At 39.3% G+C, this 21,016-nt stretch overlaps 1 protein-coding gene across 1 annotated transcript in view; it reads left to right on the top strand.

The window, feature by feature from the left end:
- The window catches only part of DNAI3 (dynein axonemal intermediate chain 3), a 130,540-nt gene that overhangs the window by 46,130 nt on the left and 63,394 nt on the right, over positions 1–21,016 (top strand). Inside the window, exons 4-7 of the mRNA XM_044005324.1 lie at positions 11,583–11,764; positions 12,078–12,182; positions 17,945–18,091; positions 18,359–18,558. Coding sequence (XP_043861259.1) covers positions 11,583–11,764; positions 12,078–12,182; positions 17,945–18,091; positions 18,359–18,558 — 634 coding nt within the window. The remainder of the gene's footprint in view (positions 1–11,582; positions 11,765–12,077; positions 12,183–17,944; positions 18,092–18,358; positions 18,559–21,016) is intronic.

Raw genomic sequence — 21,016 nt, 5'->3', positions numbered from 1 at the left:
CTGAAAAATCAAATCAAATCTAAATTGGTCGATGAATTCTCTGCCAGCACAACCCCATTATGAAGAAGGCAATGAACATGCAGTCAGAGATGCCAATCTCAGCTAAAGAGTCTTATGCACTTAAAATTTATTGAAGTATCTTTTATAATAAGACTATACTTATTATCATCTATAGCCATCATGGAGCTTAATAAATGGAACATTGAAAAACGCCCACACCAAAGAAAATTAGTCATGTACAGCCCTGTGGCATCTCTTCTATTGTCATCTTAAACTCTCACTTGAATCTCTTACTGATATGTAACTGATGGTCCAGGGCTCCCCCCAACTCTGGAGTCATATATACTGGGTCCAGTCATGGGGTTAACTCCAAGAGGATCATTTTTCCTCTTTGACTTATTGTCCCCACTTGGAGTTGTTCTATGAAAATCATCTAATATACTCAGGGCATAGCTCATTCCTAGGCTTTCTCAAATGTGTATATATAAGAAGTAAGCAACAAAAGGGAGGGCAGCTAGGTGGCGCAGTGGATAAAGCACTGACCCTGGATTCAAGAAGATCTGAGTTCAAATCCAGCATCAGACACTTGACACTACCTGTGTGACCCTGGGCAAGTCATTTAACCCTCAATGCCACGCCCCCCCCAAAAGTGGGCAGTGGCATAACTAGGAATTTTTTTCTCCTGGACAAAAAAAGAACAATCTTGCATAGGTGGCCGGCTCTCAGTTCCCAAACAGGCATTCCATATTATACCTACAAATCAAGTATGGAGTAGCCTTTATTTCACCCCACAGAAAATGCATAAGATGGCAAAGGAACTCATAAACTAGTACAGAAAGCTCATCAGACAATTAAAATAGCTTATCAACTCTCCTCAAAAAGGAACTAAATTTTGTCTTGCTATTAGAGCAACACTTTGACATTCTAGCAAAATTCCTTTCTTCTTCACAGTTCTTCTCAGACTGATAGTGCTGCCCTGCACTTTGGACTCCTGGAAGGCATACACCTTGGGACCACCACACCGACAATCCCATCCCATCTCACCTGCTCTGTCTGCATCATTCAAAATAGAGCACATTGCAAAGGACAAGTCTTCTGCCCTCTCCATTGCGTGGCTGTAGTGCTTTATAACCTCTCTAGTTGCAAGAGACATTTGGGCCAGCACCCTCTTCACCCTCCAAGAGGCACAATGCTCTGGAATTATCCTTCTCTAGATGATCAGATCATCAGACTCTAGAACTTAGTGTTCCTCATGACAACCTTAAAAGCTTCCACTACCCAAGCAATCTTCCTTTGACCAGAAGGCTAAGAGTCTAGGAGTAGTTAAAATCCTTCCTTCTTGACACAGGAAAATGGGTTTGGTGAATGTTGCCCATGAACTCCCTTCTCAAGCCACATGGGTCCACAAGTCTGCTTTTGCTGTGTGCTTCTATAGAGACTCTTGGACTCTCATCACTGTTCTGTCCTGGCTGCCACCATCTCTTGGACCAGAAAAGTACTCTCTTAGATCCTTTGCCTCAACCTGTGCACAGAAAACTAATAATAGATATAGACATGGAAGTCTGATGGGCGTCTGACCTAAGGTAGCCATTAATCTCATTGAACCCAGTAGTGGTATTTCTGAGTCAAAGGTTATACATGGCTTCATAGCCTTTTGGTCATAGTTCCAAACCATTCTCCAGAATAGTTGGACCAGTTCACAGCTCCATTAGTGTACTTGTTTTCCCATGTCCCCTTTAGCATTTGTCATTTTCCTTTTCTATTGGCCAAGCTAATTTGATGAGTGTAAGGTGATTACTCAGAGTGGTTTTCATTCATTTCACTTCTCTATTAGTTATTTATGGAATTTTTTCATTTGTCAATTGATAATTCTGATTTCTTCCTCTGACAGCCAAAGCATGGGCCCTCTTCCCAAGAGTTCTAGTCAACCAAATCAAATTGGAGGTAGTTCCTGTCACCGAGATCCATTCTCTAAGAGGCTTGGAGAGGTGGGTCTAAACCAGTCAATGCATCTTGGGATAGCCCCAGTCTCTGAGACCAAATAAGTGGTTGTCTTTGTCCTTTGAACAAGGTGCCAATGGTCATGTCCATACTCTCTAAGAAACACGTGCTTTCAGAAGTCATAGGCAAAGGCTCATAGCTCTATATGCTCAACCAGTAGTTTGGGAAATGCCTCGAATCAACTTCTTTCACAATCACTATCCAAAAGTAGAATGAGCTGCCTCTGGAAATAGTGGATTGCCTCTTTCTTTTTTCTTTTTTCTTTTTTTTTTTTTTGCAGGGCAATGAGGGTTAAGTGACTTGCCCAGGGTCACTCATCTAGTAAGTGTCAAGTGTCTGAGGTCAGATTTGAATGCAGGTCCTCCTGAATCCAGGGCCGGTGCTTTATCCACTGTGCCACCTAGCTACCTCTAGTGGATTGCCTCTTGCAGCAAGGTAGTACAGAGGATAGGATACTGGTGCTGGAGTTAGGAAGACTCCAAACCCAGCTTTGGACACTAGCTGTATGACCCAAGGGAAGTTGCTTAACCTCTGTTTGACTCAGTTTCCTCAGTTACACAATGAGAGTAATAATAGCCTCCAACTGCCAGGATTTTGTAAGGACCCAATGGGATAATTATCAAACACTTAGCACAGTGTCTCACACATATTAGGCGCCACATAAATGTTAGTTCCTATTGCTGTAATTGCTAGAGATCTTTTCTCTCTCTCTCTCTCTCTCTCTCTCTCTCTCTCTCTCTCTCTCTCTCTCTCTCTCTCTCTCTTTTTTGTATGGGGCAATGAGGGTTAAGTGACTTGCCCAGGGTCACACAGCTAGTAAGTGTTAAGTGTCTGAGGCCAAATTTGAACTCAGGTCCTCCTGACTCCAGGGCTGGTGCTCTATCGACTGTGCCACCTAGCTGTCCTGCTAGAGATCTTTTAAAGACAGCGAGAACTGTGCCTTGTTGGGTTGCTGAAGAGTGGATTCCTATTCAGGTATGAACTAAATGTTCTCTGGTATCCCTTTCTGCTCCCACATTTGGTAAAATTAGAGACCCTCAAAGTTTTGGAAGGTCTGTATCCATGAATATGCACGTATGCATGTGCCTGTATGTACGTGCCTCCTACGGACACATTTATATCTGCCAAGACTCTCTCAGAACTTGCTGCTCTGATAGGACATCTACACATGTTGTCCAGGCTGCTATTCTTTCATCTAGCTATGGAAATGGAAATAACTAGTAGAACAATTAAGATGCCAATAGTTTTCATTAACTCAATGGAATGTTTTCATAAAAATAAGCTCTTCAGTGGAGTAAAATTGCCCATTTTAACCAATGAGGTTACTTAGGTTCATGACCTGACACTACCATAAGGGTAAACTCACTATGAGGCCAAATGCTCTTAATCATACAAACAATTCCAAAGACTGGAAAAAAAAACCTGGGCCAAAGACACTAAGGTGAGAATAATCTCAAGAGGGTCAGCTAGCCCTGTTCCCTGGGACCATAGGCATGGCTGCCCAAGTAGAGTGTAGCCTTTAAGTTACATAGCAGAAAACTACTACTCACCAAATATTTTTTCTTAGAAATAAGGGAAGATGACTAAGGAAAAGTATGTAAGTTGCTAGGAAGAGGTTAACAAAAAAAAGTTTGGATCAGAACTGGCCTCATAGATGAACAGTAAATGGTCTTGGCTGGAGTAACATAAGGTAGTTAGTCATCAGGCAGACAAAATGACGACTAAGTTCTTAGCAAAGCATGATTCTCTACAGAAGTTAGGATGTGTTTTATGGAAGACCTACCTAATTACAACTTTAAAGTAGGCATGTTATTTACCAGGTTAAGGGAGTATGACAGATGTGCCACAGAGGCAGGGAAGCATGAACAGGCTTTTCGAAACCATTAGTTAAGCTCAAATCTGGATTAACCTAAAATTTGAAGAAACATCAGAAATCATGAATTCATTACCATGGTGGGTACATTTCCTGATCTTTTATTTGAGAAGTATTGAGGATTAAATTGTCTCTGACAACTTCTGAAAACAAACAAATAAATCTTAAATGATCATGCAGCCCCTTCTGGGAGGAATGCTGAGCAGGTCAGCGCTTGATAGAAAATCAAAATAACACTCTATTAAGGTCCATATCCCTTGCTGCCTCAAGGACATGAAATGTCCTGTTTTCCTTTGCTGGTTCCTTCCTTCCAAATTCCACTTAGCTCTAAGATCTGCACAGCTCCCATTTCTTGTACCCCAAATTGATCTTCCTTCTCTCTGGACAAGTCTAGCTCACGTTGTACCCAAGGGTCAGAACTCTACATTGACATCTTGTTACCTTCTAGCTATTTAGAAAGGGGCAGAGGTTTAATTATGCCTCCCTACCCTTTAACTTCAAGCTCTGGGTTTTATTCCCCAGCCAGGATATTGCTTTCTGGCTTTGTCTTTTCTGGAAGTCAGAAACAGGCTAACAGCAATACTTTCCTCTTTTTCCCTCTAACTTGGAGTCATGAAGATATGAGTTTAAATGTGCCTTGGACACTTCCTAGCTGTGTAACCCTGGGCAAGTCACTTGACTACTGTCTGTCTCAGTGTCTTCATCTGCAAAATGGGGATGATAGTATCGCCTACATCCCAGGGATGTTGTGAGGACAAAATGAAATCATATCTGAAAAGAACTTTGCAAAACTTAAAGCACTATATAAATGCTAATTAATATTATTATTGTTATTGTTGGTTTAGAGCTGGTAGGCCACGTGTCCTCATGTCAGACAAATCCCAGTGAAGTCCCAGGAAGATTACTGATTTGTAATCTAACTCCATCTTATTCAAAGGAATATTTCTGTGCCTATGTCATTAGGCTTGTTATTTGAGATTTTTATTCTCAATTTATGGAAATAATTTCAATAGCTTTTCATATTTGTATTGAATCAGAAAGTTTTCTAAAAATCTATGTGCTTATAAGCCCTCTTTAAATAACTCTCTTACCCCTGCAGTCTTTGTTTTATTGCATGAGATTTAGCCCACTATAACTAGAAGAGTGGACAGTACTTGTCTACCTCCTTGGACCTGTCAGAATGACGCACTTTTAAGTTTAATTTGCATCATTCGTGTTTTCTCCATAACTTTCTTAAGTCTACCCAGTCAACAAAGCCATAAATCAAGCTCTGGTTTGTGCCTCTGGTTTTAACACTTAACTCTTGCAGACTGGCGTAAGCTGGTTCCAGCACATTCCTGGTAAAAGTATTTTATGTCAAAAGGAGAATCTATCTCAGAATTCTAAAAGAATTTTTATCTAAAATAAATTTCCTAAAGGTGAAGAGAAGGAAACCAACGGCTCACAGGAGTCATATTGCCCCCTAGGTTTAAAACAAGCTGATTATTCTAACACAGGGTGTTAACATAATGATCTATCCACTACTATAAGAATTGCAGGCTCCATATTTTCAGTGCTAGATTTCTAGCCAGAAGACCTGGGCTCAGCTCCTTACTACCTGTATAATTTTGGACAGCTCACTCAGCATCTCTAGGCTGCAGCTCCTTACCTATAAAACGAGGTTGACTAGATGACCAAGGTGATACTATGACCCTTTCCTGAAAATTGTTCCCATGGTCCCAACATCAGAGGATGGCTCCCTTGTAGCAGCTGTTCCCCCCTCTACTTCTTCAAAGATTCTTTGATAATAACAGTAACTGACATATGCATTGATGTAACTTTAAAGTTGACATAATGCTTAAATTATCTCAATGGAGCTTCACAACAACCTATCTGGCACTAAACTTTATGGTCCACAGGACATGTTTATAACTACTTAAAATGATACTTCTTGAAAATTGTTTGGAGTTGTTTTTGTTTTTGCAGGGCAATAAGGGTTAAGTGACTTGCTCAGGGTCATACAGCTAGTAAATGTCAAGTGTCTGAGGTTGGATTTGAACTCAGGTCCTCAACTCAGGTCCTCTTGAATCCAGGCTGGTGTTTTATCCACTGCGCCACTTAGCTGCCTTGTTTGGAGTTTTAAGAATTAAATTGCCACCTATTTAGAGAGTCTGGAAATTCTGATGAATATCCAATTTCATCCAATCTGATGAATATCCAACAATATACAACAGGCCCTACAAAATTGCAGTGTGGGCTCTCACTTTTTGTAACCAAATTCCTTTTTTTTTGGAACAATTAAACCTGTCCATGCCACAATCTCACAAAAAGCTACTTAAATGGTATGGATACTGCAACTCAGCCCAGCATCATCTCTAGGAATGTTTATCCTGAGTCTTGAAATTCTGCTGAACCTAGAGATGTGTTAGGAACCAAGACACTAGACTTGACAATATGAGGGATATAGGAGGTAGGGGAGAAAAGGGAACCACCAGAAATGCTCATATACAGATAATCCGGGGAAAAAAACCCCCTGAAGCTGGTCATCTGAGAAAACTGTTTCCCCTTCTGCCTTCAGGCCACATAATATCTTTTTGTAACATCTCTGAATTTCCCCTTCAAGTCTGTCCTGGTTGTTAATGTTACATTTAATTTATATTAAAAACATTAGGAAGGGGGGCAGCTAGGTGGCACAGTGTATAAAGTACTGGCCCTGGATTCAGGAGGACCTGAGTTCAAATCCAGCCTCAGACACTTGGCACTTACTAGCTGTGTGACCCTGAGCAAGTCACTTAACCCTCATTGCCCCCCACACACAAAAAAGAAACAACATTAGGAAGGGGGCAGCTAGGTGGAACAGTGGATAAAGCACTGGCCCTGGATTCAGGAGTACCTGAGTTCAAATCTGGCCTCAGACACTTGACACTTACTAGCTGTGTGACCCTGGGCAAGTCACTTAACCCTCATTGCCCAACAAACAAAAAACCCCCAAAACACCATTAGGAATGGAGGGTTTTGTCCACCTCGTTTTCTAATTATATACATCCTTGATTTTTATTCCAATTTTCACTTGAAAGTTACATTTTGTAACATTATTAGAGATACTATGTGTCTTTCCATTGACCTTTGGATTATTTATAATTATATTTTTATAAGATCACGGTTTGCCGTGATTTGTAGTAATACAGCAATAGCACAAGAATGTTAGTGTTAAAAAATAGTGTCTTTTACAACAAAATCTTGACGTTTCAGATCACTGAAAGCATTACACAAGTTCCTAAATGCAAACCACACTGATTTCCTCATCAGTTCTCAGTCCACCATGTGTACAAAGATACTATAACATCTGTAGCAGTAGCAAAGAATTGGAAACTAAAGGGGGTGCCTATCAAATGAAGAATTGCTGAGTGAATTTTAGTCTGTGAATGTAATGGAATAACTCTTGTGCCATAAGAAATGATGAAAGGAATTATTTCAGAGTCCTAGGAAGTATGAACTGATGCAGAGGGAAATAAAGAAGTAAGCAGAGGGAGGAGAAAGCACAATTACTGTCATTGTTGTTGTTGTTGAGTCATTTCAATTGTAACTGAGTGGTTTTGCCGTGTCCTTTTCCAGCTCATTTTACAGATGAGGAAACTGAGGCAAGCAGGGTGAAGTGACTTGCCCAGGGTCATACAGCTAAGACATGTCCGAGGACATATTTGATTTCAGGAAGATGAGTCTTTCTGACTTCAGGCCCAGCACTCGATGGGCTATGGTGCCATCTAGCTGTCCAAAAATACTTTGAATACATGCAATTGAAAAACTTCAGAACTCTAACCACCCACAATTTGAAAGGACTAAAGATGAAGCCTGCTACCCACTTCCTAACGGAGAGATGATGTTCTCAAGGTGTAGAATAAGACTTATTTTTTGTACATAGTCAATGCAGAAATTTGTTTTACTTTATTTTGTATATTTGTTACAAGGGTTTTCCTTTCCTTTTTTTTCCAGTAGTGACAAGGTAGAAAAAAATTTATTTTTGTTCATTGAAAAAAAGATTTCATTTCATTTTTTAAAATTATACATATATGATTTTTAAAAATTCTAGGTCCTGTTCATTATTCACCCAAGCCTAAGACAAGACTGTCCATCTACTTGTATACCCTAGCATAAGCAAAATGTATTTTTCATCTACTTTGTTTTTTCTAGTGGAGATGGTTATACAGATTTTTTGTTGTTGTTGTTGTATTTTTTAGTGAGGCAATTGGGGTTAAGTGACTTGCCCAGGGTCACACAGCTAGTAAGTGTTAAGTGTCTGAGGCCGGATTTGAACTCAGGTACTCCTGACTCCAGGGCCTGTGCTCTATCCACTGCACCACCTAGCTGCCCTGGTTATACAGATTTTTAAAAAACATTACTGTGGATATCACAAAGGAGGATTTGTAGTATTCTGTTATCTGGTGCAATCAAGAAAATATCATCTGTAAATAGGAACATTTGAAGGCTCATACTATCCATAGATTCATAGAAAATCCTGTTTGTACCTGATTCAAGACATCTTTCATGACACTGGAGAACACTTTTGACAAATGCATCTGTTTTCCGTCTCGGGTACCACTTTCCAAGTACCCACATTCACACTTCTGGAGTCACTCTCAATGTTTTACTCTTACTCCTCAGATCCAATCATGGTTAAGTCTCATTGATTCTGTCTTCCAACCATTCTTTTCTCTCCCTTCATCTGGCTGCCACCTTAGCTCCAGTCTGAATCACTTCTCACCTGGATTATGGCAATAACTTCATTTTAATACGAAAAAGCTCCAATTTTTTATCTGATCCTGCAAAATTTTTAATTAATTCATTCCTCCCTATGCCTTACAACTCTAATCCAATTCTTTGTCTTCATCCTGACCTCCAAGCCCTTCCTTCATTTATACTTTTCCCATCTCTGCTCTAAGATATACTCTCCTCCCTTCCCAATCGCCATTCCTTGAAGAACCACTTAATGTCTACACTATTTTACACTGTTTAATCCCTACTTCCCTTACCAATTGCCATTCATTCCCCAAACCCAAAATACTCTTTCTACTTTCACTTCTACTCATGTGCTAATGAATGTTATTGGAAGGAATAACAAGACCATACTAATTGAATGCACTACAGATTTGCTCTATATAATCTCAATTGGACCTTCACTACAACAAATCATTCATTTTATTCATCTCTAGTTGATTCTCTACCCCATTGGCTTTTCTTTCCACAAACCTCCCACAGCCCCCCTTCACCCTCAGCTGAAGGTTTTACTTCAAAAAAATTAAGAGAGTTCCCGGCAAAACTCCCTCTTGTCCCTTTCTCCTCATATTCCCCTGACATTTCCTCCTTTACCAAAGTCTTTAATGAAGATGTGGCTCTTGCCAACACCAATCATTCTATGTGTACCTTTGATCCCCTCCCCTCCCATCTCCTTCAACAGATTCCATCCATCCCTATTTGATGGCTCCTTCCCTGTCTTAGAAAACTGCTCACATCTCCTTCATCCTTAAAAAAATACTTACTAGGGGGCAGCTAGGTGGCGCAGTGGATAAAGCACTGGCCCTGGATTCAGGAGGACCTGAGTTCAAATCTGGCCTCAGACACTTGACACTTACTAGCTGTGTGACCCTGGGCAAGTCACTTAACCCTCATTGCCCCGCCAAAAAAGAAAAAAATACTTACTAGACCATACCATCCCTGGTAGCTATTATTCTATATTTCTTCTCTCCTTTTTTTTTTTTTGGTGAGGCAATTGGGGTTAAGTGACTTGCCCAGGGTCACACAGCTAGTAAGTGTTAAGTGTCTGAAGCCGGATTTGAACTCAGGTACCCCTGACTCCAGGGCCGGTGCTCTATCCACTGCGCCACCTAGCTGCCCCCTAAAACTATTTTTTAACATAAAATTCTCTATCACCTCTTAGAGGCCTCACTCTGATGAAGGGTTAGAAATTCCTTGTGGCTCCCAGCTTAAAAATTCCAATTGCTAAACTGTACCCAGGAAGCCTCAGTTTGAAGTCTGTCTTCCCAATAAACTACCAAGGGCTCTCTGGGTTTGAGAATCCCCAATTTTTCAACTCTAATATCCTTTTGATATCCTCCATGCTAATGAATGGGAGAGGTATAAACATAAGATCAAAACTAAGTGGGGGGGTGGAGAAAATGTTTTAATTAATTATATATACATATGTGTATGTATGTATAGATACATATAAATGTCTAGATAGATGACAGATAGATAGATACATAGATAGATAGATAGCACCAGAAACAAACCAGATACATAGTTTGAGGAGAGACTTTAAGGTTCTCTTTTTCTCTAATAAGTAAATTCATGAGAATACATAATATGTATGTGTATATATGTATATTTATGTATATATACATGTATGTATCTTAAAAATATATACTTTGGGGCAGCTAGGTGGGGCAGTGGATAAAGCACTGGCCTTGGAATCAGGAGAACCTGAGTTCAAATCCAGCCACAGACACTTGACACTTACTCTTTGTGTGACCTTGGGCAAGTCACTTAACCCTCATTGCCCTGCCCCCCACCCCCTCAAAAAATTACATACACACACACACACACACACATATATCCTTACAAGGCTGTGACAGAACATAAAACATTTTTAAAATTTAGGTCTATGTTTGTTTCTTTTTTTCTTTTTCTTAAGTAATAAACATTTTTATTTATAGTTTTGGGTTCCAATTTTTTTCCTTCCTTCCCTCCCTCTCCTACCCCGAGGCAGTAGGTAATCAGATATAAGTTATACATGTATGATTATGTAAAACATGACCATATTAGTCATTTTGTATAAAAACTTGAATAAAAAGGGAAAAATGAAAGAAAGTGAAAAGTAGCATGCTTCAGTCTGTGTTCCATCAATATCAGTTTTTTCTTTGGAGGTGAATAGTATGTTTCATCAATAGTCCTTTGGGATTGTCTTGGATCATTGTATTGTTGAGAATAGTTAAGTCACTCACAGTTCCTCATCACACAATATTGCTGTCTCTGTGCACAATGTTCTCTTGGTTCTGCTCACTTCCCAATACATCAGTTCATATATATATATATATATATATATATATATATATTTGGTGAGGCACTTGGGGTTAACTGACTTGCCCAGGGTCACACTACTAGTAAGTGTCAAGGGTCTGAGGCCAGATTTGAACTCTGGCCCTCCTGAATCCAGGGCCAGTGCTCTATCCACTGCACCACCTAGCTGTCCATAGATAGATAGATAGATAGATAGATAGATAGATAGATAGATAGATAGATAGATAGATAGATAGATAGATAGATAGGGAGAGAGAGAGAGTTCATTTTTATGATTTAAAAAATTTATCAATTGAGAGGCAGTGTAGAATTTTTGATGGTGAGCCAACCTCACAACTAGAAAGATCTGGGGAAAAGTTCCACTTATCACATATACCAGTTGTGTGACCCCAAGTAAGTCCCTTGATCTCTCCATGTTCTGCGCAACTCTCTTAAGTGGCAGAGAAGATATCAGCCTACTCTAGAAGGCGTCTGCTCATCTAGGGACTTTCCTTATCAATGACATCATAGGTCAATTCCTTATCTCTAAAAGAAAGTGAGAAAGGAAAACTAAAACCATCATTATTTAGGGAAGTGAACCATCTGGAGCCGTACATATTTCCTGTTTTCCAATCCTTGTTTTTGTTAACGTCAGATTTCACTATGCCATTTCTAGGTCACCCGGAGATTTTTCCTCTGGTACTTACCACCAAGACCCAGGAAATATTTAGCTGCCGAGCTGAAGAAGATGTCACAGAAGAGCACCCCAATAAACTTATCAAAAAAGAAGATATCATCCAAGACTTGAGGAACAGAGCTGGAATATCTGATTTCCACCCCGTCAAAAAAATTGTGATGGTTCGTACAGAGCCCCTTTTCATGTGGCCATCAAGCCTTCCAGAGGAGTTTCCTTCCAGAAGCTTCTCCGTTCTTGTTTAAAATATCACAATAGGAGAGTTCAGAGATCCCCAAACTGGGCACAGAAATATCGTATTTCCTTCCATAAGGTCTACAAAGCAGTCGGGATTTAGGAGGTGTAAGCACTGGCCATTGTCACAGACGTCTCTCAGAACCTTGGATGACTGGACCCCTCTCTGTTTGCAGATAAGCTGCTGGTAACAACAGAATGGCATAGAAACATGAGGCTTTCTCTTTTGATTTCTTCTTGCAGGAATATCCCGGAGAAGAACTTTTGGTTGTTTACGATAAAGAGTTCAAATATGGACAGAGCTTTTATCTTATTGGAACAGAAGAGGCCAAGGAAAGCATTCTAAATGTAAGCAGATCACCTCACCTCATATTGACTGATTTAGAGTCAGAAGTCCTATCAATGGAGTCTGCCTGTTCCTAATTGGCAAAATTGCATGGTGGCTCATGTCCTTCTTGTATGAATGTCAGTCCTCTGGAGGTCATCTTTCGAATGTCAGAAAAAAAGTCAACCTGGAAAACAATTGGTCTCTGCTGCCCTTTGGTCCAGGATTAATCCAAATTAGTTCTGGGATGAAAAGAAATTCAGTTCTTGATGCTTTAAGCTTTCCTGAGGGGTGTAGAGAATTTGGTCCAGAGTTTAAATCCTTGTAATACTTGATTTATGCTATTTTTTAATTTTTGAAGATAGAGTGTCCCCATCTTGCCAAGGCTGGTAGTGCAAGGGCTACTTGAAGGCCCAATCCCACTACTAATCAGCACGAGAGCTTCTGATTGGCCCCTCCTTTGGCAACCCGGTGGCCCCGTCCACACACACCCATGAATGTCCTTGGGGGCTCCCCTGGTGCCAAACTTCATAAACACACCTTTTCTGCACAGGCCACTGCAGCTCAAAACTCTTGACTTCAAGAGATTCACCTGCCTCAGTCTCCCTGCTAGCAAAGGTGACAGGCGTATCCTGGCGACCCCACCTGATAATTTGGCTTATTCCTGCGTAACGCTAATTTGATCAATTGATTTGACTGATTCCATTAGCCAAAATCAGTGAGATTAATTGTTTGATGGAACTCTCCACTCAAAACACTTTATGGGAGAAGGCTGTGTGGTCCAGTGGAAAGAGCAGTGACTCTTGGATCAGAGGATTCAGATATCACTGCTGACTCTTATTTACTCCATGTGTATGACTTTGGGAGAGTCCCAACCTCTTTGGGCTTCAGTTTCCTCGTCTGTAACATGAGAACACTGGAGTAGATGGTCTCTGAAACCCCTTCCAACTGTAGATCAATGATCCTCTAATCCAATACCTTTATGTAAATGCAGCTTAAATAACTGTATAATCTTCTTTTATTAAATGTGATTTCTCAATTTCACAAAAAATAATCTTTTTGAGAATTAGGTCATTTTACAAGAACCTTCTACTCATGATGGAGATGAGGGGATTTTTTCTAGAATCTTTTATGATTAATAATAGTCAACTTCTTACCAAAGTCCATACTATCTATATTTGAAATGTGCCTTAGTAGGCAAAAGGTGATCATTAAAGTTTTTTGTTTTGTTTTGTTTTGTTTTGTTTTGTTTTGTTTTGTTTTGTTTTGTTTTGGTTTGGTTTGGTTTGGGTTTTTTTGCGGGGCCATGAGGGTTAAGTGACTTGCCCAGGTTCACACAGCTAGTAAGTGTCAAGTGCCTGAGGCCAGATTTTAACCCAGGTCCTCCTGAATTCAGGACCAGTGCTTTATTCACTGTGCCACCTAGCTGCCCTGATCATTAAAGTTTTAATGAAGACTGAAGGGGAGGTACCATGGCGAAGGGATACCAAACCCCGTTGGAAGGAGAATAAAGAATAGCAGAGAGGTGTGTGTCCTCTTGTGTATAACACAAAACAAACCTGCTTTGCGGTGTTCACATTTCCGGGTGGCCAAAGCCTTTAGAGATGCTGGAATTGCAGTCAGGTGGGACAGCATCAAGTAGAATCTCTGATTTCAGAAGTTTAGAACAGAGGCATGCTGGAAGATTTTGGCTGACACAGATGTTCATTAATTTTTGGTTTAGAGAGTCTTCAAAAATTTGAAGGGTCATCATGTAGAAAGGACACTAGAGACAAAACAGGAGCGACAATTGAAAGTTACAAAGAGGTAGATTTTGGTTCAGTGTGAGAAAATGTTACCTAAAATAAGTCATCCAAAAGTGGAACCCTCCAGATACTAAGGAATGTAATATCAGTTGGGATGTAGTGATTCCCTCCCTCAGTGGAGGTGTGCAGACAGAGACAGCATCCCTACTCCTCAGGGATGGCAAAATCAAATTGGAGAGTTGGCAGCTCTCTAGTGCGACCCATAAACAAAAGGAATCCCCACTAGAATCTGACAAGTAGTTTTTCAGCCTCTGCTTGAAGCCCTCCAAAGGGGAGGAACCAACCAACTCTTATGGCAGCTCATGACACTGTTGGACAGTCCTATGTTTGCCTGTTGGCAACGTCTATCCATTCCTCCTATTTCTGTTCTCTGGGACCAAACATAACATGGCAAATCCCTCCTCCATAGGACACAACCTCAACTATTTTAAAACTACCACTTGCTTCCCAGTGAGTCCTTTTTTCCCCTCCAGGATAAACAGGCTCAGTTCCTTCAACCAATCCTTATATGTTATGGACTCAATACCTTTACCATCCTGTATGCCCTCTTCTGGAAACTTTTCAGCTTATTAATGCCCTTCTTAGATTGTGGTGCCTCAAACTGAACACCAGATGAAGGCATAATCCGGTGAGATTGTTACCTCCCCATTCCTGGAAGCTATGTCTGTCTTGACATAGCACAAGATTGCATTAGCACTTTGGGGTGACCCATATTGAACTTGGGGTCCACCAAACCCTCAGAACTTTTTCTCAACAACTACTGTCTATTCATGTTTCCCTGTTTTACTTTGTGAAGTTGATTTTTTATACCCAAGTGTGAAACTTTACATTTATCTCTATTGGAGTTCATCTTCTAGCCTGTCATCTGGTTTGTTGGCTATCTCTCCCAGCTTTGTGTTATCTGCAAATTTGATGAGTATGCCCATGCAAGCCATTGATAAACATGTAAAAAACCCCACAGGGTCAAGCACAGATTCCTGGGGGCAGTATAGACCTTCTGTTATATTGATACTGAAATGCTAACAATTACTTTTTGGTCAACCAATTCTGAATCCATCTAATCAAAATCTCTCTTTGTCAACAAGAATTATGAAATAATTTATCAAAAGTTTTGCTAAACAGGGGCAGCTAGGTGGCGCAGTGGATAGAGCACTGGCCCTGGAGTCAGGAGTACCTGAGTTCAAATCCGGCCTCAGACACTTAACACTTACTAGCTGTGTGACCCTGGGCAAGTCACTTAACCCCAATTGCCTCACTAAAAAAAAAAAAAAAAGATTTGCTAAACATCAGAAAACTAATTTGAAAGCATTCCCTATATTTACTCCTTGAAAAATCCTATCAAAAAAGAAAATGAGGTTAGTCTAACATTTCCTGTTCTTAATAAAGTAGTGCTGAGTGCTTTGTAATCACTGCTTCCTTTTCCAGATGTTTACCAACCATCTCTTTAACAATCTCTTATAGAATTTTCCTGGGAATTAAAGTCAAACTCATTGTCCTATATATTATTTGCTAACTCTGTTGTGGTTAGGATCCTCACTTAGGATTGGATCAAAATAGGTGATCTCTGAGGTCTCTTCTGACTTTTAGATTCTATGACATTCCAAGCAAGTAGTGTTAGAGGAAGATTATCTTGCAACATCATAGAAATATCACTAGATCAGAAATCAGAAACAAAAGATATAGCAATAGAGTAAGTGCATAATGTCATCCATAAGTAGCAGTGGCTAAAGGATTTTACTATAGGAAATTTTCCTTTTCCATTTGGACTATACACAGGATAGTGATAGACACCTTTGGTGAGTGTGTGTCTCCCTATTTTATTCTTTGCTTGATAGTTAGCAATAATCTCTAATTATTGGACAGTTTTGATACCTTTTCAAACTTTTACTTAATTACATATGTTTAGTACTATTTTTCATAAAATTATAATGTCAATCCCTTGATCAGGAATGTTGACCCCCATTATAACACTATTCTTCTGTGAAAATTAAATTTCTCTTAGATCATTTCAGCTGACAGCAACACTTTTTTCATTAATGTAATACAATATAAATAGGAGAATTGCCTGTATCTATTAAATTCCTTTGCTCTGAAAGGGTAATTTTGTTTATATTATATTATTTTCTTTATTAATAAATGTAAAAATTTTATAATAAGCTGACTTCTTTAAGAAAAGCTTTGGAATTTATTCAAAATTATGTCAGAACTTAAAACAGCAAAATTCTGTGACTTGTATAACTCTATTGCTATCTGGCATCATGTATAATAGGGAAGGAAGAGACTTTTTCAATAATCCCCCAAAATATCAGGGCTGATGAAAAACTGACATCTTGATTCTAGAGGTATTCAGCTAAAAAGAAAGAATCTGAGAAGAACAAAAATAACATCATCAATGTACCTACAGGGAACCATGCTCTGCAGGAGTCTGCATGAATGACAATATAGAGTCTGGAAAGGATAGACTGAATTACTTTTCTTCTTTCACTCTCCAGTATCCTTTCTATGGGCTATCTATATAAGGAGAGAATGAGGTTTTATGCCAAATGGAATATACATAGAAGTAAAGGGTTTTGGTGGGTTGTTTTGGGTTGGTTTTTTTTTTGTTTTGTTTGTTTTGTTTTGGGGGGGGGGGTTTATGATGCTGCTGACTGATCAAGACAGGAGCATGTTATAAAGCTGGAAAAATGATCCAAGAAGATAACAGACAATAACCCGGTCTTTCCCTCTAGGTTTTGTGCTAGTTTGACTTTATTTACATGCTAATACAAATAGTTTATTGAGAGCAAAGTGGACTTCATGAACCCAGGTTCCAGAGAAGTCCTGTGAGTTCTCTTTGGTGATTTATAAATTTCACAAAAAAATAAACAATTTTCCTTGAGATGGACTTTAGGCATACAGATTTCCTCCAAGGCGTTAAATAGGATGTATTCAGAATTTCTAGCCCAAGTCAGATATTCACAAACAAACATGGACATAACAATGGACTTTGGATTTTGATTCAACATCAGCTGTAGTTTGAAAAATATAATTAATCTTGGCTTGGGGGCACTCTGCCTGGTTTTTGTTTAGAAGATCTGATTTGCCTGTGGTGGTTGTGGGGGGGGCAGCTAGGTGGTACAGTGGATAAAGCACCCACCCTGGATTCAGTAGGACCTGAGTTCAAATCTGACCTCAGACACTTGACACTTACTATATGACCCTAGGTAAGTCACTTAACCCTGATTGCCCCACAAAAAAAGAAATAAATAAAAATTTAAAAAATAATGATAATGGTCATACCCTTGATCTTTCCATCACCTACAAATGTACCACTTCCATGTTTGTGAACTCTGAAATTCCCTGAACAACACATTCAATATCAATGGCTCAACATAAGCCACTATGACTTCTGACTGGCAAAAAGCATACACACTGATGGGACTTGTGGCTTTTAGATTTGAATAGATGTTGACCCAGAGAGTATCTCAAACCTGGGGTAGCCTTTCTAAGAGGCACTATGCAAGTGAGAGTGTCCTCAGTCCTGCAGCTGAATGAGAAAACTTTTTCACGACTTTAAGGACCTGGGATTTTTTCGTCGTTAGTGGATACTTCACCGATGAAAATTACAACTTACTTAAAGTAAATACAACTTTTAATCTAGTAAGACTTACTGGATAAATGATACCTGAGAATTGCTGTGAGAAAAAAAAAATTCTTTTTCTCTGACCAAGCTGATGATAAGCCTTTCCAAATTTCGCGAATATATTTTATTTCTGAACCTACAGCCTATATTCCCACAGCCTTCTCAGCTTGCATTGGATAGGCCAGATGTCACACTATTCTGGCCTATCCCTCAAGAGCCCAGAGTTCCAGTGAGGTCCCAGAGAAAGACTTTCAGGGAGAATCATATGTAGATAAGAGAGAGCATTTATGTAATTTGTGAAAAATGTATTGTAGAAAATGATGAACATGCAACAATTGGACTTTTTTTTTAACCCTAGCCTCCAGTAGAGCAGGAGGATACTGAAGAGGTCAAAGAAAGTGTCGAAGAAGTTTATGTGTACAAACCACCTATTCCTAAGCCTTGGGTTTCTTTGGGAAGTGAGAAAGAAATTGAAGAAGAATCCGTTCAGGAATCCACTGTCAGGGTCAGAATGAATACCTTTCAATTCAATATGACATTTTGAAGCACCTACTATGTTCAAGGCAAAGTCCACCACTTTTTATCCTTAAATCACCACCAAATGGGAGGGGGGTGGGGAGGACAATTATCTTGGCTAAACAGCCATGATTTCTCCCAGCTCTGTAGGGCTAACTTCTGTTTGATAGAAGAGAAAGAAAACATTATCTCAATTGTAGTATAGACATCCCCCCAATAAAACCTCCAGGAATTTACTTTTTTACCTTCCTTGCAGGCCAAGTATAAGATTTCTCGTAAACGGAGACAATTTGGTGCGCCCATCAAATTTGGTGATCTTAATGCTTCAAGTGTGAAAGAGAACTACATTGAATGTACAGCATACGTAGATAAAAACTACACAATCAAGCAGCTTGAGAAAGACATTGGTATACAAATGATACCAGTATTAAAGGATGAACACACTCAGACCCAATGGTGAGCATGAAGTGGGTTGGACCCAGTTTGGGTGTTCTTGAAGAAAACTTGCTAATTCTCAGGGTTGTCGAGATGTGTCATGAAAATAAAAATGGATATGAAATTATAAAATATAGACTTATAAACTAATCCAATTTCATTTTAAAAGTCTCTATTATGTGACTCTTGTCTGGTCACTGAGAAGAGGGTGGCCCAGTGGCTAGAGCCAGCCTCGGAGGCAGAGAGCTCTATGGTCAAGTTTTGAAAAGGATGCTTATTGAGCAAGTCACTGCATTTCTCAGGAAGCTCTGGAGGGACCCTCCTTCAGACTATAAATTGCAGAGCAAGGCTTATCTCCATATATAGAGGGAGATTTCTTACCAAGAGTTTTCTAGCTCTTATTTTATACACACACACATATATGTATGTATGTGTGTGTGTGTGTGTATATATATATACATATATATACATATCTATATCTATATCTATATCTATATATATATATTTACATGTGTGTGTGCATACAAAACTGGTCAACACTGCCAAGGGACAGGGAGAAGGAGAAGCTGCTCAAAGGATCAATGAGTTTATAATCTCATTTTAGAAATAAGATACTTACAGATATGCACAGTTACCCAATAACTCGCAGCTAATGTGGCATAATGGATAGAGAACTTAGTCTGGAATCAGGAAGATATGAATTCAAATCCAGCCTAAGACACTTACTAGCTGTGTGACCCTGGGCAAGTCATTTAACCTCTTTCCATCTGTTTCCTCATCTGTGAAACAGGGATAATGATAGCACCTATGTCATAGGGTTCCTGTGAGGATGAGATGAGATACAGATAATGTTTCTCATTTGATCCTTATAACAGTCCTGTGAGATAGGTACTATTATTATCACTGTCTTATCATTGAGGAAACTGAGGCAGACAGAAGTGCAATGATTTGCCCAGGGTCACAATCTAATAATTGTCTGAGGCCAGATTTGAACTCTCAGATCTTCCTGACTCCAAGCCCAGTGCTCTATCCACTGCATCATCTAGTTCCTCTGAGCACTTAGCAGAGTTTATTAGAGGAGCTGGATGGTCCTCAGACACCAAGCTATGTGAAGAAAGAGAGGAGTGCAGGCAAGAGGTTTAGATGCAATAGACAGTCAACTTGTTCTTTTATATGCCCTCATGAACATTATTTCAACATGCTAAAGTAGAATTTAATCTTCTTCCCTACACTAAGTATACTTGATTCACAGGGATTATTAAGACTATATATATTTAAAGCATCACTTTTTCTCCTTTAATGTAACCTAGTGTTGCTTAGCACATAGAGGGCCAGTCCAGCCCTGGATGTAGAAAAAAATGTGTTCAAATCTCCTCTCCTCACTCTCACAAGAGATTAACTGAGGAATGAAGACATGATGGTGTAGGGCTGGCATTGTTTCAACTGGAAGAGTTGAAATTGGAGGGCATGGTGGGCATGAGGAAACCCCAGCCTATTTCAAACAGAGAATGACACAGAAGTGATAGAAAGGGTGGCATCCAAAATGTGTGATCCAGTCATACATATAAACAGGGGGGCCATTGGGAAGCCTCTCCATGTGCCAAGCAACACTCTCCAGCTCTCACTTAGAGAGGAGCGGCTGGTCTGATTGGTATGAGTAAGAGGATTTTCCTCTCTATGAGAGAGACTATGATACCTACATGTGGAACTTAATCAATTTGGTGAAAGGAATCGAATTAGTTACTTGCTGTTATGACAAAAAAAAAAATCAAGTGACTAATTGATGATTTTTTTTTGCTTTTTAATGAGCTACAATCTTAAAGACCAGCCCTCAGTTTGATAAATATACAGACTTCTCTATATGTATTTAGATATCTATCAGTAGAAAGATTTATCCTTTTCTTTAAAGTAATATTTTAATGTTATACTTTATGTGATCTAAGTAATGTATTTTCTGATATTTGAGCTTGAAAAGTATAAGAACTCCTATCTGAAAGTCAGGACTAGAGAAAAATGTGGTACATATAGCATTATAGCTACATTATTATTAATACTAATAATGCTGAGATAGAGCTCTTTAAGGTTCACAAATAAATACTGATTGATAGAGTTGGAAAAGAATGATGACCATTTAATGGTGGGCAGATAGGTGACACAGTAGATGGAACACTAGGACTTGGAATCAGGAAGATTTTTGACTTAGATAGTAGTTGAGTGACCCTGAGCAAGTCATTTAACTACTGCCTGCCTCAATGTCATTATCTGAAAAGGTTACAAGTGTAATGGTACCACCTAACTCTCAGGGTTGTTGTGAGGATCAAATGAGATAACATACATAAAGTATTTTTCAAACCTTAAAATGCTATAACGTTAGAACAATTTTACCTTTTTTGTCTACAATAAAGTACATTTTTTTAAACTTTCATTTTAAAAACTTTGATGAGATGTTCATTTTACTCATCACATAAACCTATAATTT

This window comes from Dromiciops gliroides, chromosome 4 (assembly GCF_019393635.1).
Source record: "Dromiciops gliroides isolate mDroGli1 chromosome 4, mDroGli1.pri, whole genome shotgun sequence".
In the NCBI taxonomy this organism is placed as follows: Eukaryota; Metazoa; Chordata; class Mammalia; order Microbiotheria; family Microbiotheriidae; genus Dromiciops; species Dromiciops gliroides.
The sequence above is the reverse complement of the archived record's forward strand: the minus strand, read 5'-3'. Positions and strand labels throughout refer to the sequence as shown.